At 52.2% G+C, this 22,936-nt stretch overlaps 1 protein-coding gene across 1 annotated transcript; it reads right to left on the reverse strand.

The window, feature by feature from the left end:
- Nucleotides 1-616: 616 nt before the first annotated feature.
- Nucleotides 617-20,990, reverse strand: HPS4 (HPS4 biogenesis of lysosomal organelles complex 3 subunit 2). The gene is made up of 13 exons (XM_008142491.3): nucleotides 20,900-20,990; nucleotides 18,941-19,031; nucleotides 17,329-17,472; nucleotides 14,303-14,410; nucleotides 13,563-13,679; nucleotides 12,375-12,469; nucleotides 10,898-10,970; nucleotides 9,422-9,458; nucleotides 8,575-8,671; nucleotides 7,075-7,993; nucleotides 3,457-3,589; nucleotides 2,864-2,972; nucleotides 617-1,850 (listed from the first exon to the last, which is right to left on the reverse strand). The coding sequence occupies exons 1-13, from the start codon at nucleotides 20,932-20,934 to the stop codon at nucleotides 1,679-1,681; spliced, it is 2,130 nt and encodes a 709-aa protein (XP_008140713.2). The 5' UTR covers nucleotides 20,935-20,990; the 3' UTR covers nucleotides 617-1,678.
- Nucleotides 20,991-22,936: the final 1,946 nt, after the last annotated feature.

A 22,936-nucleotide genomic window follows, 5' to 3' on the forward strand; every position in this document is an offset into this window, starting at 1 on the left:
TTTTCTTGTGAAACATCTTGTGTGAAGGGTCCCTGAATCAGACGGTTCGCTGAGCTCCCGGTGGGTGGATGAAAATGGGTCCAGGCTCCAAACTGTCCCTGTTTCACCACACGACAGCTTGTAATCCACCCAGCTCGACTCTGGGGGCGTCAGCTCTGGAGCAAGAGGAAAAGCTGGGCGGCTTCAAAACGCCCCGCAAGGAAAAGGAAAAGCAATGTGTTATGTGTTAGTCCTGAAGGTTCCTTGCGTGGTTGGCGTGGAGACCTGTGCTGAATTTTTTCTTGGAGAACTTAGCAGAGAAGTAGGAAAATAAGTATTTATCGTAGCCGGAGGGGCAATCCTCCTCCCCGTGGGAAGATGGCCCTGTGGGCCAGCCAGTGGCAGGAGGGTGGGGGCAGGGGGCTGTGGGCGAGCCTTGCGGAAGCTGGTGCTCCTCGGAGCAGCTGGCTGGGCCCGTCGCCCACGCAGAGACCATTCTGAAGTGCACCTTCCTCCCCTGGCCACCCTGGGTCAGGCACGAAAAGGAAAAACGTGTCCACGCAAAATATGGGCGTACATGCACACACATAAAATACCGTACCCCCCACCTTAACTTGGTTAATTAATCAGAACTCAATGGCAGTTTGGGCTATTTTATTTTAGCCCTTGGAAACTTGTTTCAAGAAAAAGACACCATGCCATGAACATCAGATGCAATTATTAACATCGCAACTTGCAAATGGAATCTTCCAGTAAACATTGAGAGGAGACTTTGGTAAAGAGCCTCATCCTATGATCTGCACCGCATTATCATAGCATGTCTGACTATGATGTAACAGACACGAAACACACAAATGAATGTGGTTCCCTCACACACAGCCACACCGAGAAGCACGGGTCTGCTTTTGCCCCAAACATTTTGGAAACTCCCATTTGGGGACACTCACTCAAGAGGAGGCGGTGCAAAGCCCAGTCTGAGACACACTGATTGGTTGCCTCCCACACGGAACCTGGGATCGAGCCTGCACCCTGGAATTTCGAACTCGAGACCCTTCAGTCCACGGGCTGACGCTCTATCTGCTGAGCCAAACTGGCCAGGGCCGGGCTCTTAAGTTTTGAGTCTAGTTCCAGGATACTTCAGACAAGGTAGCTCCGTGCTCCCCCCTCCCCCCACTGTCCCAGCCCTCCCTCCCAGGAAGATAATCTCACTGGGAAGTGGTGTTCCAGGCAGCTTGTTAACAAACCTGCCACCTCTCCGTGCGCTCACGCCTCATATCGCCCCCTGCAGGCAGGGCTGGAAAACACTCGGGACAACTGCGTTCTAGAAAGAATGCCACCTGCATTTTGTGGCCCATGTTAAGGCTGGGCTGGAACAGCGGCAGATGTCAGGCGCCTCAGCCCAGTGACGGATCTAACCGGCCCCGAACCTCTTCGGTACAAGGAGCCGAAGCACCTGTCTGGCCCAGCACTGCCACTGAATCAAGGTCTTTATCACGCGCTCCAGGTCTGCGGACCCGAAGAACTACCCCGTCCCCTCCAATCTGGAAAGGCGTATCCAACACTCACACGTCACAGCTCCCTAAAAAGGAACATTCCCAGGAAAGTGAACGGGGGGCTTCTGTGTAAAAAGGCAGGGCTTCCTTGGTGGGTACCGCGCTGGATAGTCAGCTCCGTGAGGCCCTTCCCCCCGAGGCCCAGTTCACAGTAAGTTCACCCCGTGCTTCAGCAGCTTCTGCTTGGCTTTGCCCGGGAGGCTGAAGGCGGTGTCCTGGGCGCTGGGGAAGCCGGAGCTCCGCGTGGCCGACGCCAGCTGCTGGAAATAGGTTTCCTGGACGGGGTTGCAGCAGGCGTACACGGCCGTGGAGGCATTTCTAGGAGAGGAAGAGAGAAGATAACAGCCCGACGCCGCCGGAGCAGATCTCAGACCACACAGACTGTCTGTGCCTGCCATAGAGGCCCCCCGAACTGGAAATGTGGGGAGAGAACATGTACTTTAGAGTCAAGTCAGAGAGACGGGGGTTCGAAGCCTGGCCTGCCACTTTAAAAGAATGTGCTCTGGGCAAGTCACTGCTATTGCTTGTGCTCAATGTCCCCATCTGTAAAGTGAGGGAAAATGCACGTGTCCAGATCGTCCCAAGGACTAACGGGACGTTAGTCACACAGCAGGCACTCCCCTCGGGCCTTCCCACTTGCCTTATGTTCTGCTACTGGTTTCACGGAGAAGCGTGTGGGGAGAAAGGAGAATTCACTTGGTTACATACTCAGATTACAATAATGATGAAGAGATATCTGTCGACTGGCATGGAGGTGTTTAGGGCATGCGATGGAATGGAAAAGGAACGTGTGAACAGTACATTAGTATGATCCTGTTTTCTAGAAGACTTAAAATAATTAACAGAAATATTAACCTGTATTTCGTATAAAAAAAACAAAACACACAACAAAACTTGGAGTAATATACACCAAACTAACAACAAAGGGTATCTCTGGGTTGCTGATGGGTGAGGGGGAAATGTTTACTTCCTCCACCTGGGAGAAGACTGAGGACTATAATGAGCACGATGATGTGACAGGTCAGAAGACCATACATCGCTCAGCAGCATTTATGACGAGATGGAGACCCTCCTCCCCAGCAGGGAATGAAAACTCCGAGAGGGTGAGGACATCAGGTGTCCTCACTGTTGTCCCCCAATGTCTAAAACAGGTGTGAGCCCCAGGATGGGACCCCAAAAATACACGACACAGGAAAGCATGCGAGTAGATAACAGCAGCCACCAGGGCGAATAAAAGAAGACCCTAAAGGCAGTAACTGGAATGTTCCTCCACTCGGGCCCCCGGGAAGGTGACTTCTTGCAGGACTGTGCCGTGACACGGGAAGGCTCACCTGAGGGTCATCTCGTACAGGGAGGGCAGCTGGGCGAAGTCGGAGTGCATCAGGCGGACGGCCTGCAGGAAGCGGCGGTCCTGGGGTGTGGCCACCTGGGGCAGGTTCGCTGCCAGAAGAGGACACAGAGCTGTGAGTGGCGGACTCCTTCCCAGGTCTCCCCAACCTGGGCCTGTCGCCTTGGACACGAGTGCAGGTGCCAAGGGGGAGGGACAAAGGCCTGCAGGGAGCTGGGCCCTGACAGCTGCCACCGAGCAGCGGCGCAGGCACTGTCCCCGATCATAAGCCACACCGGTTTGTGGGTATCACAATTTTAGGCGGAATCTTATCACTGGTATGTGAACATGTGTGTGCTTCTCTCAGACACTGGAGAGACAGCCAAAAAAAGACCAATGAGCAAGGAGGTGTTCACCAAGCAAATTCTAAATGCAGTGGGAGCGGGGCTGCCAGTGAGGTGACAGCAGCCTAGCTACTGCACATCCGGCAGCTCTGGACAGAGCGGCCGCATCCTCCGTTCACTGGGCCCAGTTCTAACCTCCACCCCCTCCGGGAGGTGCTCCAGCCACAGCGCCGCGCACAGTGCGGCTCCTTACCCGTCAGCACGTTCTGAACGCGGTCGTAGTGCGTGAAGGTGTACGTTCTGCTGGAGGAGGTGGCCTCGTGTCTGGGCAGCGTCTCCTTCAGGTGGACCTCCAGCCCGTTCAGGGACGCCAGGCTGCTGTGGAACTGCGGAGGAGCCCACGGCCACGGTTAACCCGCAGGCCCCACGCCTAGCAAGTGGTCATCCAAACAACACCTGCGTGGCTACTGGACTCGGCAGAAAGGACTCTGACCAACGTTCTTACCCGTTTTTAGAGAAGGGCTAACTTCTGCCCTTATATTTTAATGCTGTTGTAAAAGTATAGAAAAATAAAACCGAGGGGAGCAGAAAAATAAATTTTAAAAGGAAGGAAAAAGCAAAGAAAAACAGCCCATAACCCCACCATCCAGAAATAGCCACTGTTGTTGGCCTTCGCACCTCTCCTTCCAGCTACGACTTTCCCACGGAGGCTGCCCATTTGCCCAGCACCGCTGACCGGGCCCCCCACCCTCCGGGCTCTCAGCCAGGCCTGGGCTCCCCAGGCCTCCACTGTCTGCAAGGAGTTCCCCTCTCCGGGGCATCTAGAACGGTACAGCCATTCACCGCGCTGAAAGGGCCAGGACTTGTCGGTCAAATGGTTTTCTGTGCGCTGGTTCAGAGGCACCCGGCTGAGAAGACTGTCAGGAGGTAAGGCCCAGCACCTGTATTAAAAACCCTCCCTGCCCGGCTGGTGTGGCTCAGTGGTTGAGCGTCGACCTATGACCCAGAGGTCACGGTTCGATTCCCCGTCAGGGCACATGCCCAGGTTGTGGGCTCAATCCCCAGTGTGGGGCGTGCAGGAGGCAGCCCATCATGATTCTCTCTCATCATTGGTGTTTTTATCTCTCCCTCTCTCTCTGAAATCAATAAAAATACATTTTAAAACGTCCCTTGTAAATGCTAAGGCGCGACCCTGAGAGAAGGCATTTTTATAGAGGCAAGAAAGTGAAAATCATCCAATGATGTGCACATTATTTACTAGTAACCCAGTGCTTCCATATGTGCCGGGGCCTACAGACCATGGCCTGCCCATTCTGTTTTTGTGTAGCCCGAGAGCTAAGAATAGCTGGGTTTTTATATTTGTACATGGTTAGGAGGAAAAATCAAAAGATGAATATCGTGACACATGAAAATTATTGAGTTTCCAACTTCCGTGTCTATAAATAAAGTATTATTGGGACACAGTTATTTACATAGTGTCTAAGGTTGTGAACCGTCACAGCAGAGTTCAATAGTTGTGCAAAGTGGAAAAAATATGCTGTGTGTTCCTCGCATTACAAGTCTGCCCACCCCTGATACATGCTACACATACGCAGTCCTCACCACAGCCCTGGAGACACGGAGCTGGGCCTAACTCCTGGCTCCTCCCACTTTTAGTTCACCGCAAAGCAAGGGGCTCAATGGGAGAGTGCCATCAGGTGCAGAACCCATGATGCCCTGACACCCATTCCCTCAGAAGCACCGGTTTCACGGGGAGGGGTGCACCTCCATATCTCACTCTTGCCCTAACCCCCAAGCTCACCCCCAGCACACAGACAGCTCAGTGTCCCATGCAGTCATGAACTGGTGTGATCCCTGTATGTGAAGGTCAGTGAGAGTCCTTTGGGTTTTGAGCAGGAACTCTCAGGAGCTCTATGCTGCCCCCTGGTGGGAGTCTAGTCCCCCTGGTGGGAGTCTAGTCTGTTCCCTCTGAACTGATCCCATCTCTCCTGGCTGCTCCCCGCTCATCCCCTCCCACCCACCTCCCAGCCGCCCACCCTGGGCCAACATAGAGAGATTGGCAGTTGATCCACTGAAAGACAAGATGGCATAATGACACCAGGCTGCCTTGCCAGTGAGTGACAGAACCAAGGAGTGGGGTGTGCTCGCTGTCACATCTGAGCTGCAGCTTACCCTTCTGCAGGGCCTTGCTTTTCTAGACAGCAGCGAGCGGAAATTGGGTCTGGGGAAAAAAGGCAATAAAGGCCCTCTCCCAAAATGATGAGGTAGGCAGCCTTCGGGTCTGGTCCTTCACCCCAGTCTCACACCAGCAAGCTCATCAGTTATCACACCCTACTCTCTTCAGAAGAGACGTGTCTTCTTCAGTAAGCTGCATTCTCTTCCCGAGGCCCCCTAACTGCACCTGACTTTACATGAAAGCCCTGGAGGCAGTTGTCCGAACAACATGGATGGGCTGTGACACACCAAGGGCGTGTCCACCTGTCCAGAGCCACAGAGGGCGGGCACCTCCCTTTTCCTCCCCTTCCCACCGACCACTCCAAGGTCAGGTCAGTAGGGGACAGAGTGGCTGGGGCGGGGGAGGAGAAACAAGAATTCTGGGCCCGCTACTTGCATTAGGTCTTTATCTCAACGAGGCCTGTTTTCTTGCTGGTAAAATGGGAGCTATAGTGCCTGCCCCAGAACCATCCCACAGCCTGGCTAAAGGATAGATGTCAAGTGGTTAGCACACACTGAGTCTACAGGATACATCTTACTTCCTTCTTCAAGTGCAGCCTGAACTGGTTTTTCCTTTTCTTTTTTGCGGGGGAAGGTAAGAGCTATCATATCTACCTTATTGCATCCAAACACTGGACCTTCAAAATAATTTGTCTACAGCTCGAGACTGAGCAGAAAGACCATGAAAACCAAAGCCTGGCAGGTGTATAGTCCGTGGTCCCTGTGCTGTTAGAGGAGGTGGCGGCGGCACTGAGAGCCGCGTGAAGGAGGGTTGGAAGCAGAGGAGCCACCACTGGTGACAGAGTCTGAGGAAAGGGGAGAGAGAAGCAGGCCGGTCTGCAGAGGAGCGGTCTCGCCTGGGGCTCTGAGCACGGAAGCTGCCTTCCCTCTGCCTCTGAGCTGCAAGGTGACTTGCTCCTTTATGGGGGTCACAGCCCTGCATGCTAATGAGACCGGCTTAGAATAATATAGATTTAAGAACAAAAACAAGGCAAGCCCCAGGACACCATTCACCCTGCAGCAATTTCAACCTCCTGTTCCTATTGCTACCACTTCCCTGCCAACTCCAGTAAGGCTGTTACTATAGCAACTGCATCTCCAGGGCAGGCCCCAGAGAAGGTACTGCTGGAAGTGGGGCAGGGCTGGGACGGGTTAGTTAGGAGGAGCTTCTGGAGCCAGTTAGGCTTTCGGATGTCCCAGGCCCTCTGGGAAGGAGCCTCCAGCTCACTGGTACAGTGGTGAGGGGTGAGGGGCGGGGGTGGGTGCTAAGCGGGGAAGGGGAGCTTCTGAAGTGACCATGCAGCTGCCGAGGTTCAGAAGTGAGGCCAACAGTGGTGGCGATGGCACAACAACGCCGTGTGCGCATGACCACACTGTCTAAAACAGCGAGGCTCGGGGGTGCAAAGGCCTGTGTGCCTGGTCCCACAGCCAGAATCAAGACTCCAACTTGGTCTTCCGCGTCCAAGACACTGGAAGAAGCAGGAACACGCAGAACAAGCTGTGCCTGGGCTTGCTCTCACCCCCACAAACCCAGGGAGGCAGGTGTGCGCCATCCTCCCCCCCGCCCCCCGCCCCAATCAGCAAGGGCCTTTGCACCAGGGCGCGCAGCACCTCCCTGCCCGCGTTCCTAGAGGCTGCGGCGGGGCGGAGCACTCACCACCTCCTCGATGGCGGCGCCGTCTCCCAGCAGGGGCTCCTCGGCCAGCAGGCACAGCACCAGGCCTTTGACACTGTGAGTGTAGAGGTTCATGCGCACGAGTTCTCCCTGGCGAGCTGGGGTCGCCCTGGGGTCAGCGCTGTCTGTGGGGGGGCTGTGGTCTGGAAGGTCTGCACAGCCCGAGTGGCATCCCAGGCGGGGGGCTGAGCGGCTCTCCCGAACCCCATCCACACACGGCTCTGAGCCTTCTCCCCGCTCCGGAAGCTTAGTTCCTCTCTGCCTTGAATCTGGGCGAGGCCACGACGATGGCCTGCTTGTACTTCTGGGGAGGGGGTCTCCCCTAAGAACGGGGGCATGGCTACTGTCCCCCGAGAGGTCTTCTTGCTGCTCTAGGGCTCCATTCTGGGTGAGCGTGTCGGGAGCGGAGGGAGAGAGGAGGCCGGCGATGGCTGTGCCCCCAGGCAGGGCCTTCTTGGGTTCCGGGGTGCTGACAGATTCCTTGGGACAAGGACCACCGCCATCTGGGACACACCCATTGGAGAAGGCAGGAGAACCGGAGGCTGTTTGCGTTTCCCGAGCTTCTGGAATGTGGATGTCAGACAAGTCCAGCTCCTCGTTCCCCCTGGGCCGACCGGGTTCCCGCCCCATCACCCGGGAGCGGCGGAGGCCAGGACTCTGGTCCCCGGCAGTGGCCTGCGGTTCTGCGGGCTGGGTGCTCTCCAGGTCACGGTCGGAGAGGTGTCCACGCTCCCCACCGCCATTTGGCCAAGCGGCGTCAGCGGGCCTGGGCTCAGGGGTGGCTGCCCACGGCCAGGCCACGGCTTCCTCGTGCCCGTCTTCTTTCAGGGCAGAGGGGCGGCCACCCCTCTGAGGGTGCCGAGCAGAGCGCCCCTGGAGTCCGGCTGGAGACGCGGGAGGGCTGGCGAACAGGGAAGATATGAGGACAAAGCGACAGACAGGGCCCTTCCCCGGGGAGACTACCGCACCGCATCGGTGACCGGGGTGACCGGGGTGCCTGGGGCCACAGAGCCTGAGGCCAAACCACAGGCGTAAAAATGAGGCGCTGCCTGGCCCTCGGGGCTTCACCAGTGATGCCAGGATCATCGACTGAAAACAGCAGGCCCCGCGGAGTCAGCCACATTCGGGGTCTAGTATAAGTCACCCTGCACCGCGCATTATACTAATACTTCAGCTTTCACCAGGAGCCCAGGAAGTAGGTCTTACTGGGTCCATTTTGTAAAAATTAAGGCTCAGGTAGTGAATGCACTTGCCCAAGGTCACATAGCAGATAAGCAACAGATCGGGGTCTTGAAACCCACACTCCTGTCGCCATACCGGCTGCCTCGTATCTCTCTGCTGACGTCCCAGGAGCCCCTTCCAGGGCAGAGCACGGAGAAGACGGAGTAAAGGAAGGATGGGACGCCCCAGGGGCTTGCGTGCATAAACCCATGAAAGGGGCCCCTAAAGCGTGGCTTAAGGAGAAACCCGGGGCTCCCCTACCTGGCCACTGGCTCCCCTGGGAACTCATGGAGGCTGGCGGCTTCCTCTTCCGTCACGAAAACAGGCATGATGTGGACGTGCGGGGGCAGGGCGGCTCCTGGAATCACAAAGCAACATGGACAGGCCCCCCTGGACCAGAGGAGAGGGGGAGTGACTGTCCTTGGGGTGACACATGTACCCCAACATGCCGGGTCAGAGAGCAGAGCTGTGACACACTCCTCAGCCCAGACAGAAGCACAAAACTGCAGCCACGATTTCTGGGGTCGGCAAGGAAGAGCCCACGGGGACGCCTTTGCTCCAGCTGTGGAGAGGTGCACGGGTGGAGGAAAATTCAGTGGCACACACGGGAAAAGCAGTTCCGCTGACCATAGGAATGTGCCCCAACGTATGCTTCAAAACAACACAAACCACCCTCCTGGGCACGCGTCCAGTCCTGCAAGGTCCTCCGGGCACTGGCCATGTGTCCCTCTCCCAGTCAGGGTCCCCCGGAACCTGTCTGAGCCGGCTCGCTACAGTGAGTTAAGGAGGAATTGGAAGCGGGCAGCTAAAAGGTGCGCCTACACAATGCAGTACACAGAAAACCTATTACAGAGCTGTAACTTACTAACCAATGGTTAACGTTACTAACCGATGTCACCCAATAAGTTAATTTTTAAAGAAGGTGCGCCTAAGATCACGAGCCTTATTTGCAATTAGGATTTCCATGGCTAACTTTGTACTTGAAGCTCTGTTTCATCCATTTCCCTAATCTTCCGAGCAGATGAAATACCGTTTGGGACACGTTCACAGGACTGTATAGGGACAGGCAGCATAAAGGACTGCATCCTCAATGCGCCTCACGACTTACCACGCTCCTGCAGGGCATCCCCTCCTGTAGGTATTCTCTGAAAATAAACACACACACAAGTTGGCGCTGGGTACCACTCTCCTCCTCGCTAACCATCGGGACTGACTAGGCCAGTGGTCGGCAAACTCATTAGTCAACAGAGCCCAATATCAACAGTACAACGATTGAAATTTCTTTTGAGCCAAATTTTTTAAACTTAAACTTCTTCTAACGCCACTTCTTCAAAATAGACTCGCCCAGGCCGTGGTATTTTGTGGAAGAGCCACACTCAAGGGGCCAAAGAGCCGCATGTGGCTCGCGAGCCGCAGTTTGCCGACCACGGGACTAGGCCATCTGCTCACAAAGTAAGTTTGTCCCAGACGCCTGTCCCCAGCACGTGCCAGCAGCGGAGCGGATGGAAGGGAGGCTGCCCTAGCTGCCTGCTCACCACCCTGGGGGCAGGTGGAATCCGCCTCCACCCACACTCACATCAGGCTTTGCGTTCTGATTTCTCAGTGTCTCCTCTGGGGGTAAAGTGGGGCTTCGTGTTTTCTTTCGTGCGTTCAGAGAACCCTTCTAGAATACGGCCTCCTTTGCCATAGCCCTGGCCCAGTCCTCACACAGATTCCAGGATAACAAAAACATGAGGTCCTGTGACCCTCATGATAAATAGTTCACCAGAAAGACTGTTCTAATGACACCTCCACCGACGGAGGGGGAGGAGCCAGACGGGAGCCCTGCCATCGTTCTAAATGGCTACTGATGTAATAAGTGCAAAGAGCCAGCCCTGCGATACATTAAACCTGTGACCTCCTATGTTAAGACGAATCAGGTAAAACAAAAGAAAGAAGTGATCACCAACGCACAAGTGCAACTGTGGGCAATTTGATTCTCAACGAGCATCCAAGTGTTTTTCTCATTATAAAAGCAATTAAATAAATATACAATGGAAGTATTTTAAAAGAGTTTCTGATTTCCTAAGTCATCCTTTAGCATCTATCAAAATCCAACATCTTGCCTGGCCGGTGTTGCTCAGTGGTTGAGCGTCAACCTATGAACCAGGAGGTCACGGTTCAATTCCCGGTCAGGGCAAATGCCCGGGTTGCGAGCTCGATCCTTAGTGGGGGGCATGCAGGAGGCAGCCGATCAGTGATTCTCTCTCATCATTGATGTTTCTATCTCTCCCTCTCTGAATTCAATAAAAATGTATTAAAAAAAAAAATCCATCTCTTTGACACAAAGTCCAGCGTTGAGGGAAGTCAAGTTCTCATAGTTGCACTTGGATTGAAGAAACACCAACTCTCCAAGCCCACCACGCGGAAAGCAAGCTCTTTTCTGGAGAAGTCACTCTCGAGGAAACCACACCGACAGGCCTGGGGTCCTGGCAAGATGGAGGGAGGTGACCGCGCCCACAGCCGCCCCTGTCCCTCCGGGGCGGACCAGTCTGCCAGGGCTGCCTGGTGCGGAAGCTCCCAGCCAGGCGGTGGCTGACCATACCTGGTCCCGAGGCGCAGCTCGATGAAGCAGGACCTTGGCCGTGAGGGAGGGTGGGAGCTGGGTGCTCACGATCCTGGGAGGTCAGACAGGAACAAGGACAGCGTGAGAAGAAACACTGCAGGACTCTGAACTGAAAAGATTCCTCACACCCCACGTTGGCCCGGATCTTGGGGACACAGCTGGTGAAAGTGTCAGCTGGTAAAGCCCTCGTGGAGGGCACTCTGGCGATTTCCATTAAAATTTTAAATGTCCCAACCCTTTGACTGGCTTGTACCAAGAAATATGCAGAAGAATTTTCATCACAGAGAAAAAAAGGTAAAATCGTTTTTAAAAAAAGGGGGGTAAACAATTTAAATTTCCATCAAAAAGAGAACAGTTAAATTAATATTTAAAGTAACTAATAAATGTGCAGCTACTATGAGGTAGACCAATATGGACTGAGAAAATCTCATGGCTGGGAACACAGCCTAGAGGACCCGAGTCCCCCAGGAGGCGTGGAGAGTTACTCCAGCCACACATCCCTCGGCCATCAGAAAGCTCTGGGCACAGTGCCCAGCCCTCCACGAGGAGAGGCCCTGGAAGATGCGTGGAGGGCTCTTAGGCACTCAGGCTCATGAAGAGGCCCTCCGAGTGCGTGAGAGTATAGAGATCTCGGAGCCAAGCACGGGACGGGCCAGCCAAGAGGCTGCAGGAGTCCCAGGAGAAGAAGCACTACCACCGCTTTGCAGAGCGGAGCTGCAGCCGCAGGAGGATGCCACAGGCCCCGCCCCCTCCCTGAGGATGCCACAGGCCCCGCCCCCTCCCTGAGGATGCCGCAGGCCCCGCCCCCTCACTGACATGCTGCTGCTGGTGACCTTGGGGGCTTTGCACTACCACCACCTAGAGACTAACAACTAGAAACGCATGCCCCGTCCTGAGAATTATATGATCTCTTGAAACTGCCTTTGCTCATGGATGCATGGAACAGGCTGACAGCTGTCAGAGGGGAGGGGGGGCTGGATGAGAGAAGATGCAGGGATTAGCCAGAAAACATACACATATCACCTAGACACGGACAACAGTGTAGTGATAGCCTGAGGGGGAGGGGGTGGGGAGTAGGTGGAGGTGGGCAAAGGGGGGAAAGGGGACGGAAAGAGACTTTGCTTGGGGCGATGGGCGCATGATGGGTTATTGAGTTGTACACTTGAAACCTGTGTGGTTTTGGGAACCAATGTCACCCCAATAAATTCAATACATAAATAAATGCCTGGCTTTTCTATTCCTGACTGTTTTCTGGACACAACAATGTCCATTGTCCCAGCTTTGCTCAAAGACAGGTACGTAGCCGCAGTCAAGTCTGACCTACCTGATACTTGCCAGCCCAGCCCACTGGGAGCTGGCCCGAGACGGAGCTCCCGCCTACGACCTGGGGTGGCATGATCTGGCCGCAGGGGCTGCAGCAGGGGACGGGGCGGGGCGAGGCTCTGGCGGTACTCACAGGCCTTTGTAGAGGATGCAGCCGGCTAGCACGTGAGGGCAGCGCTGGCAGGTCTGCAGGATGAGGGCCGCCTTCAGCAGGAGCAGGGGCTCCACCTGGCAGGGCAAGAAGCATGCCCATGAGTTAGCAAGCTTCCAGTCAGGGCCGGGAAGGGAAGGGGGTTGTAGAATGTGGGCAGGTCCTAACCCAAAGCCTGGAAAAAGGAGACCGTGTCACCTGGTAAGATCCCTTCACCACCAAATGCCAAGTTCCTGGAGGGCACAGTGAATAGGGCATGTGGCGGTTCCCAGGGGACACAGACTGACCAGGAGGCCCTGCCTATCCATGCTGACACCAGCAGGCAGCAGGCAGGAGGCCTGCAGGTTCAAGTGCAGGTCATGGTGCCAGGTGACGCCCACCCGCCGCACCCCCACCCTCCCTCTGAAGCACGTGCCCCCCGGGACCAGCTGACTGGATGTCTGAGGGGCCCAGAACGTTCTTCCATGACATGAAGTGAAAACATCATGGCTTTCACCCAGGATACGCCTCAGTTCCACCTTCCTTGTAAGGAGTCAGTTGCCGAAAGTCCCTGAAAACACTGCATAATGAGGATGTGACCTTCACCAAGATCAAGGCCATAGAGCTGCAGACAGCGCAGGCGGCCAGGCCAGCTGCACAGGCAGCCTACGTGTCACTGAATGCCAGTGGCGAACGGAGTGGCTCAGAGGCGAAACACTTCTCAGCCACTCCCTCCCAGGCATGGCGACCTTGTCTGTACAGAGTTAGCACTGGGCACTTCTAATGGTGAGAATAATTACACCATATATTATTATCAAGGGAGAAGGGGACTTTCAGATGACTTAGTTCAACATTGCTGGGACTTTAGCAAAATAACAGTAACACCGTTACTGAGTATTTACTTTGTGTCATTTAGGTATTGTCTCGTTTCATCATCAAAACAGTTCTGGGAGGCGGGTACTATGACCCATTTTATGGATAAGAAGAGTGAGGTTCCGAGAGGCGCCTTGATTTGTCCAGGCTCACATAGCCGGTGAGCAGCATCCTGGAATTTAGTGCAGGTCTTAACCACTTGGACTGAGAAATGACACATCTATCACCTCTCTCCCTGTATAGTTCATTTCAAGCGGAAAAGACAAAGGTGTCCAGCTCGATTCCCATACGTGACAGGAGGAGGGGGAGGAGAGTTACTTTAGTCCGGTCCAAGTTCCAGAGGGAAGTGAAGATCTTATGCAGATCGCTGGTGTTTTTCAGAATCTGTTCAATGAAGGTGTCCCAGTCGGCGCTCAGTTCCTCCTGAGAACAATTCTGAAACAGAAACAGCCTGAGCTCAGGAGCTGAGGTGCTGAGAGACACCTCTTCGGTAAGGATCCCAACTACCGCCAACTTACTCCTCACACGGAAACGGGCAGAGGGAGGGGAACTTCCTATGAACTTCCTACCTTGACAACCTCCCCACCACAGACTCAGGGCCCTGCTCTTTCCACCTACCCCAGGGGGCAGGAGATGGAGGTAAACCCTTGGAATGAATGTGACCCGCGCCGCTGGGGAACAGAGTCATCTGAGAGGGGCTCCCCGAGTCCCTGACCTGGTGGCTGGACACTGTGTTTGTGTAGAGTGGAACAGACCCTAGAGCAGCGGTTCTCAACCTGTGGGTCGCGATCCCTTTGGGGGTCGAACGACCCTTTCACAAGGGTCGCCTAAGACATCCTGCACATCAGACATTTACATTACGATTCATAACAATAGAAAAATTACAGTTATGAAGTAGCACCGAAAATAATTTTATGGCTGGGGGTCACCACAACGTGAGGAACTGTATTAAAGGGTCGCGGCATTAGGAAGGTTGAGAACCACTGCCCTAGAGTAAGTGCTGTGTTCCGGCAATACCGGTTTTGCACAAGAGATGCCACGTGAAGGCTCCTTAATACCTTGTAAGCCAGAGAAACAGGTCCATTGTAAAAGTTAAAAAATCCAATGAGCTGATGCAGAAACTGCTGGCAGCTGATATCGGAGAGATCCACTGCACAGCCCAGCACCTGTAACGACGGAAACGGACACAGGCATTTTCCTGTATTGAGTCCAGGCCCCGAATCCCTGCATCCAGGGCTCGCTACAGCCAGACTCCGTAGCCCATTGAAACTGACCTACTGCCCAGCCCCACCCCCTCCACTCCAGCCAAGCTGGTCTCCGCAGAGAACAATGGACACATCGCCCAACCTGAAATGCCCTCCTTCCTGTTCATTTGCCCAGGGCCCTCCCATCCCTTCAGTGCCCGTCATAGATGCCAGCACCTCCATGAAGCTTGCCCTGACCACCGAGCCAATGCTGACCTCTTTTCGGACCCGGCGCAGTCTTAGGCCTGTTATTTGGACACTGAATGTCTAATCCGGGTTCGCGGCAAACCCTGGGCTGAAACTGTTTCCCGAAGAGCCCCGCCTCTCCCGAGCTGGACCAAGGGCTCTGAGAACAGAAACTGACTAAATCCCCGCGCGTCCCAGAGCTCCCGGATGCTGGGTGCAGCGTCATTCCACGAAGATAAACACTGGCTCCGCTAGAAAGCATCTCGCCATATGTTCCAAGAGCCTGAAAGAAGTTCATGTTCTTTGACTCAGCAATTCTACCTCGAGGAATCTTTCCTAAGGGAATCATCAGACACTCAAAGGAGCAAACGAACCCTGGCAGGAAGGAAAATTTAAAAACTCCCTCTGAACGTACGCTCCTCGGAGGCAAGGACCTTTGTTTTCTTCCTGATGGAACCCAAGAGTTAGATCTTCACCGATGTGACCCAACTGGCCCGGATTAAGAGCCTGCTGCTTCCCCAGCTGAGCTATAGATCGGATGCGATTCTGATCATAACCCCACCAGCTTTGCTTTAGAAAATGACAAACTGATTCTACAGGAACACAAAGGACCGGCAATGGCCAAAGCTAACTTGCAACAGAAAAAGGTAGGACGACTTACCCTACCTGATTTTAAGAGGGTGTGCTACCCCTCTGAGATCTTCAAAGAGACCAATGGAAGGACAGGCATCCCAGAAATAGAGCCTCGCTTAAGTGGTCCCTGACCTTTGACAGAGGAACCGAACAGGGAAGGATCCAATAGGAATGGGGAGTTTTGCAACAATGGTGCTGGAACCACTGAGTATCTGTATGGAACCAAAGGGCCCTTGACCTCTACTTCACATCCAAACACAAACAGTGATCCGAGACGGACTGCAGACTCACATTTAAAAGCGAACACTATAAACTTCCCCCCAAATTGCGAACATCTTCTCCAATGAGGTAGGCAACGGTTTTAGACAGGATACAGAAAGCAATAACCATAAGATTGATAAATTCGTCCTCATTGAAATGAAAACCATCTGCTCATCAGAAGACATCATTAGGAAAACTAATAGGAGTACTGCAAAGTGGGAGAAGAGATCTTTAAAATAGGTATCTGACAAAGAACTTGTATCCAGGATATATATAAAAAACCCCTACAACTCAAGAAAAAAAACAATTTACAAAATGGACAAAAGCTTTGGGTAGAAACTTCGCAAAGGAAGATGTACAAATGGCCTTAAGCCCGTGAAAAAGCCTTAATACCATTAGTCATTAGGGAAATGCAAATGGAACTACAATGAGTTACCACGGCACATCCGGCAGAATGGCTAAAATTAAACATCTGCCAGCATCGGTGCTGACGAGGATGTAAAATAACCGGAATTCTCACATGTTGTTGGAGGGAATGTAAAATGCTACAATCACTTTGGGGAAAGGGCTGGTGGTTTCTTAGAAAATTAACATATACCTACCCCAAGACCTAGCAATTCCACACGGAGATATTTACTCATGAGAAATGAAAACTTACGTCTATGAAAAAGACTCATATAGGAATGTTCTTAGGAGCTTTGTTCTTAAATGCCCCAAACTGGACACAGTTCATGTGTTCGGAAAAAGGAGAATGAGCCCTGGCCAGTGTGGCTCAGTTGGTTGAGCATCGTCCCATGTACCGAGAGGTAGCCTGTTCAATTTCAGGTCAGGGCACATGCCTGGGTTGTGGGCTCAATGCTCCTCTCTCTCTTCTCCCTTCCCCTTTCTCTAAAATCAAATAAAAAAAAAATTTTTTTTAAATAAAGGAGAATGAATAAGCAGACTGTGATGTCTTCAGACAACGGAATGAGGTTCAACAATGAAAGGGAAGGCACTGCCCGTACATGCAACATAGATGAATCTTACAAATGTAAGCATGACAGAGCCTGCAGAGAGGAACGTTATATGTATTATTTCATAAATGACCCGGAAACTCTAAGGCATTGATGCATGTATGTCAGGTTTCAAAGAACCGTTAAAAAGAACAACCATTTCTTTACATATAGTAGTACCGTATACTCTAAAGTGCCCTTTTCCAACGCCTACACTTAAAGTATTCCTGAGCAGAAGGGGTGTTCAAATGTAAGGAAGGATATTCATCTTTGTTGGTATTATTTCCAACATTTCATTATGAATTTTTTCTGACATACCAAACAGTTGAAAGAGTTTTATAGTAAATACTAGAGGCCCGGTGCACAAATTCGTGCATGGGTAGGGTCCCTAGGCCTGGCAGGTGATTGGGATGATCTGTGGGGCGACCTGTGGGGCAATTGGGGGCCCCTGCTGGAACCCCCCTTGGCTGGCCTGGTGCCGCCTGCTCGCCAACCCTGCCCCCTCCTGCCACCGCTGGTCGGGGCCTGTGGGCTGGGGGCAGCTCCTGCATTGAGCGTCTGCCCCTTGGTGGTCAGTACACGTCATAGCGACCTGTCGTTCCTCTGGTCTTTCTGCCATTCCGTCGATTTGCATATTAGGGTTTTATTATATAGGATTCATACAGTTGACCCTCGAACAACACAGACTTTCTAAACCTTATTGTCACGATACTTATCACCCAGACAATGATTCATGGTAGAGGCACTGGTTCTGCCTGTTAAACTCACCCAAAGGTAATCTCCATCCACCTTGATGGCGAACTTCAGTTTCCGCAGACGAATGACAGTGGGAGGAGTGCCAGAGATGTCAGAGATACAGCGGACCACTCCAGCAATCTGGCCACAGAGCAACTCCTGTTGGTCAAGCAGGGTCTATGGGAAAGCAGCAAATTCCAGACAGGAAGTTGAAATTGCTGGACTCTCGTGTCATGCCTTAGAGCAGACATAGTCTGCAGGCCAGATCCAGTTGGCGGCCTATTTTTATATGGCCTGTGAACTAAGAATTTTTTAAGGGTTGTCAAAACAACAACAAAGAATATGTGATGAGGACCATCTGTGGCTTCCTACAAAGCCTAAAATACTTAGCTGTTTTCAGACAAAGTCTGTGGACCCCTGCCTGAACACCCACAGGGAACACATCAGATGATCCACAGAACTGCATTTTTCTTCCTAGGATTGTTCCCTATAATTTAACCCTCGGCATGGATAGAAGCATGAGCCTTTCATCCCTATTCAAATCCCCTGCAGAGTGGCCAGAGCAGCCGAGATTAATCCCAATTATCCAAGTCAGAGGGTAATCACATGAGTGAACTTACAGACCTCCTAATGGATCTTAGCATTAACTCAGCTTCGGGGCAGCCAAACATTATGTGATGAGCAGAAAATGTACACACCACCTATGAAGAATTCTTGCCTAAAAGAAATGAACTTGAACCTCACGAAGGCTCTAGGCCTTACCCCCGGTTTAAAGGAAACCCAGTGGATAGAGGACATTAAATGACACCACCAGGAGGGAGTCATCAGCAAACCCAGAGCGGGGACATGCTCACGTTCTATTGCACAAATGGCCTGGTTTCTTTGTAACTCAATGCATAGAGCGGGAAGGGGGATGGGTGGGTGAGGACTGCTACACGGTAAAAGGGACTCAACACACAAAATAACCAAATGGAACAGCGAACCTTGATTGGGTCCTGATCAGGAAAAAGCGAGAAAGGGGGAAGGAAGGAGAGAAGGAAACTAGGTCTAGGCCCCATCTAAGTAATCGGGCAAAATTTGAATATAGACCCTATCCGATGGTATTAAGGAATTATTGTTACTAATTATTGTAACTGTTGTTAGGTGTGATTTTAAATAAAAAAAGTCCTTTTCGGTTAGAGAGGTTATTTGATACTGATGAGATAACACAATGTTTAGGATTTGCTGCAAAATACCCCAAGAATAAAAGGGCAGAGTTTAGGTTGGGTCATAAGAATTGGCAAAGTGTTGATAACTGTTAAAGCGGGTGACAGGCATGTAAGGGTTCATGATACTTTTGTGTATGTTTGAATAAAAGTCGTGTGTTTTTTTTTAACAAGCTGATCAAAAATTGGGAGCAATGGGGCAGAGAGAATCATTATGGTAACAGCCAGCCAGGTAAGATGGAAGACTGAGCTGCCTGGGAGTTTAAAGACCGGAACAAAACTACTACGACTAAGTATCAGAGAGTAGAAGCGTCGAGTGCCTGGGTTATCCACAGAAGACTGTCCCAATGTAAACCCTATACTTCTGAAAAGTCACCACGTTGAGGCATAAGTTCTGTTCTGTGGATGCCCACGACACAGTGGCACGCTGTGTGGCTCACCTGAGAAGGATAGAAGTAACAAATGCCAGCTCTTGTTGGATCGCCTTCTTCCTTTACCTTAGAACCGTCGTAAAGGAAAAAATAATTCCACCTGGCGAGAGAACAGAGCAGAGCTGCTGCCTTTCATCCGGGATCAGCCGAAGGCACGGCCCCCTATTTCCCAGCCGAGAGAGCTCATTACTCGGTGTTTGCAAAGCCTCTGGTGGCCCCGAGGAAGAAGAACCCAGCGGCTACAAACAGATAAAACCATGTCTTCAGTGCAGTTGAGTCGAACTAAAAATATGCCTCTACCCAGCAGTCAGACCATCTGTGAGAAAGACAGGAAAGACGAGTGCCCACAGCGACGCCTCTTACTGGAGACGTGGAACTTGAACTACGTAACCACATGGTTTGGTAAACTGCCTGTCAAGGTCCTGACAGCCAAGAAAGGCAGAACGTCTCAGAAGCACTCCGCACAACTGCCGGGCACAACGATCTCCCGAAACAGCCCTTCTAAATGAATCCACAGATTCCTAGAATTCGTTTAACAAATATCACTGAGGGCCTAAGTGTGCGCTGGGGCCCCGGCGATAAAAGGGAGAAAATAAACTGCATGTTTCAATGCAGGGAAAACTGGGGCCCATTAAAGGTCACAGAGAAGCACCGGACCCCTCTCTGCCTACAAAACCTGATGAGGATTAACTCAGACACGATCCCTCATCAAACTGCGGATGCCCAGAGGAATCCCTCTTCTCAATTTCCATAACCCGCTGTTCTCCCTAGTCTTATAGTCTGCTCTGCCATCCTATATAATAAAAGACTAATATGCAAATTGTCCCCTCGACCAGGAGTTCAACCGGGAGTTCGACCAGTGGGCGGGGCCAGCCAGCCAACCACCTGTGGCCCCCTCCCCCCCGAGCTAGCCTCACCCCTGGTCAGCCCTCTGATCGGGGTGGGCTGGCTGGACCCCATCCATGCACGAATTCGTGCACCAGGCCTCTAGTATAATTATAACAACCTCTTTAAGATCCCAAGGCAAACCCCACAAAGGCTTGCCTGAGTTTTACTTCCAAACCTCTGCGAGCACACCTATCGGTTAGAGCCTAAGAAGGAGGAGCTGTGACGCTCTGTCACCTGTGCTCTTCCCCCTGGACCCTCTCCCTATCCCCCTCTCTGGCTCCCACCTTATCTTTCTGATCACAAGCACTGACTCAGTTTCTAGTCCCGCCCGCCTTCCTGAGTTCCAGATGTGCTACTGGCGTCAGGGCAGGTCCAGATCAGAAAGCCCCCAAAGTGTTTCAGACTCAACTCAGAAACCCCACTGCTGGGCCCCAGTCTACCCTTGCTTATGTTCTTGGGGTAAAAGCACCCCCCCTCTTCCAAGTGCACATAAGAGACCCTGGGTGTCATTTTGAACTGCTCCATCTGTTTGACTTCCGCACGGATATTATCAGGCACTAACCCTGCTCAGTCTATTTAAACCAGGCCTTTCGCTTTCATCTCCTCCATCATGTTTGCTGAGCCAAATGACGAGAGAGGCTTAACCCATTTGGGGATGCGAAAGGACCGGAGCGGCAGGCAGACATTGTGCAATACCCTGCAACAGCCAAACTGAAGACTGGCCAAGCCCCTTCTCATGGGGTAATCCTGCAGCGAAACCATTTCTTATCTTTCAAAAGTGAGGGCTCCAACGCCCACATTATCATCATAGCCAGAGGCATGATCGGCCACGATTATCTTCTGTGCAATCTACCAGCAACGCTCGCCTCCTCGGAACACTGCAAGAAGCTTGCAAAGTTACAACACCAGCTTTGGTGAGAAAGGGCTCACATGTGGGACTCAGCTGCTCTGAAGAAAATGGCCTTTTTTTTTTTCTTCTTAATAAAATCAAGACAATCTGGCTGGGGATGTTCAGTTAACCCAACATACCAGTTCAGCAGCCTGGCAGGAACTTAAACCACAGCAGGCCTTGCTACTCACCAGGAGGCTGACTTCCTCTCTGTTGAGGTGGCCATTTACTTTCAGCTCGCTCGCATTCTCTCTATTTGGATTTTCTTTTCCAGTTATGGCTTCTTCCTCCCCAGCAGTGACTCTTCCTCCGTGTCCCCGATCCAGTGAGTCCAGACGTGGGAGGTCTGAAGTGTTTTCAGCCACAACTGTCACTTGCTTTGTTTTCCTTCAACATGAAAGTGCCACTTCCCTCCTGGCAAGCCCTTCCGTTCCATGGATGCCTCTGAGAACCCTGGGAGAGAATTATAATAGAGCCAGAGAATTCTGCCAGAAAAGCCAGCGCCACTAATCTGGCCCCGTGAGCATCAGCTCCCTGGCTCTCTGCAGAATGACCCCTCCAAAGAGCTCGCCAGGAAAGCGCAACAGGGGAGATGCATTGCTGAAGGCGCTGTTCTGGGGCGATTTCTAGCTTGTGTGCTTCAAAGCCATTCTGAAGACTCTTTTAAACTTTTTGAAGCTTCCTGTTCAAACATCAGTGCCTTAGCCCTAAAATAAACACAAGGAATAGATTATCTCTGAAACCCACAAAAAGAGCATGTGACCCAGCGTGGTTAAGCAAATGGTAGACTTCAAAAGAGCTTTCTAGAAAGTCGAAAACAGTTTCAAAAAAAAGAAAAAAGAGAGAGAGGGTAGCAGGACTTCAAATCCTTTAGTTCTTGAACCGTGTCGTCTCATGGAAGAAACAGTTAAGTAACTAGGGTGAAGAAGCTCTGGTGTCAAGGGGAGTGTACAGATGAGGCAGTTGCTTGTAGTAATAATGGGACTCAAATTAAGGAATTGTCCCCGTGACAGCTCAAAAGTAACCCGAACATGTGGAAGTCCAGAGCTGGGCAACTTTCCAAAAGATTAACAAGTGGCTTTCAAGCTCCTCCCACAAGAGGAGACAACTCAGACCCCCAGGGGATTGCAGGGTCTGAACGGTGGGACCCTGGCATCATTTACTCTAACCCTTATCTCTGTTCAGTGGGTCAGCGGGGCAGGAAAAATCACCTCCACGGGCCCTAACCAGGTAGCTCATTTGGTTACAACGTCACCCTGATACACCAAGGTTTTGGATTCCATCTCCAGTCAGGGGCACATACCAGAGGCAACCAATGAATGCATGAGTGGGTGGAGCAACCGGTGGGTGTTTCTTTCTCTCTCTCTCTCTGTCTCTCTCTCTGTCTCTCTCTCTCAAATCAATCAACCAATAAAAAACTACCTGGACTGTCTTTGCTTATTCCCTCCAGAGATAGGGAGTTCACACTGTTAAATTGATCCTTCCACTAAGCTAACCTGGCCTTCCGGTAGCTTCTACACACTGGTCTGCATAACACTGTCCAGGAAAATTAAACGAGGCCTATTCCTTCCACAAGACAACCCTGGGTCCATCAAAATTGTATGCCTATTGTCACTTTCTCCAAGATGAATGCCCTCAGGGACATGGTTTCAAATGCTTGCTCGCCATCTGTCATCCTTCTGGGAGCACAATGGAGTTTTTTAAAGCTCCTTAGGTAGAGAGATGTCCCTAGAGAGGACCCCACTGATGGCCTGTACAATCTCTATCTTTCCTCAACTCTCAGCATCTTGGGGTGGGCCTCCATGGGATCACGCTCATGGTTTCTTTGAAGCATATCTGGATGCCTGAGGAGAGGCATCTAAGCTCTCGGAACCAAGGACAGCAGCCTGAAACCCCCTATCCCCTTGTTCCCAGGGGACTGGGCCCTACACTGCCAAGGTCCCCTCTCTTATCTCTGAAAGGTCCAGAAGAGGCCGGTAATGGCCCTGGGGTAGGGCAGGGGTTGGAATGTGACCACAGAAGGCTCAGGCAGCCTGGGAAGTGGCAGCAACGACCCAGGAAGTCAAGAGTTGCCAGCTATGACCCGAGGGTGGTGGTGGTGGTGGTGTAGGAAGCGGCCTCAGCACGTCAGCGGGGCAGGAAAAAAGGGCCAGGAAGCGATCGGTTACCGTCTAGGGCACGGGGAAGCGTCTGGCCTCGGCGCAGGGGGCTGGGAATTGGTTGGCGAA

Source organism: Eptesicus fuscus, chromosome 23 (genome assembly GCF_027574615.1).
Source record: "Eptesicus fuscus isolate TK198812 chromosome 23, DD_ASM_mEF_20220401, whole genome shotgun sequence".
Lineage (NCBI taxonomy): Eukaryota > Metazoa > Chordata > Mammalia > Chiroptera > Vespertilionidae > Eptesicus > Eptesicus fuscus.

Bases quoted from the DNA above. Each gene is read 5' to 3' on its own strand.
- HPS4 (XM_008142491.3), bottom strand. From the start codon at position 20,934: ATGGCCACCTCAACAGAGAGGAAGTCAGCCTCCTG. The intron at 12,470-13,562 runs GTAACTCTCCTC...TTGCCCTGCCAG, and splicing joins GGAACTTGGACCGGACTAAA to GTGGAGCCCCTGCTCCTGCT. The intron at 9,459-10,897 runs GTATGGTCAGCC...GTTTATTTTCAG, and splicing joins GAGCTGCGCCTCGGGACCAG to AGAATACCTACAGGAGGGGA.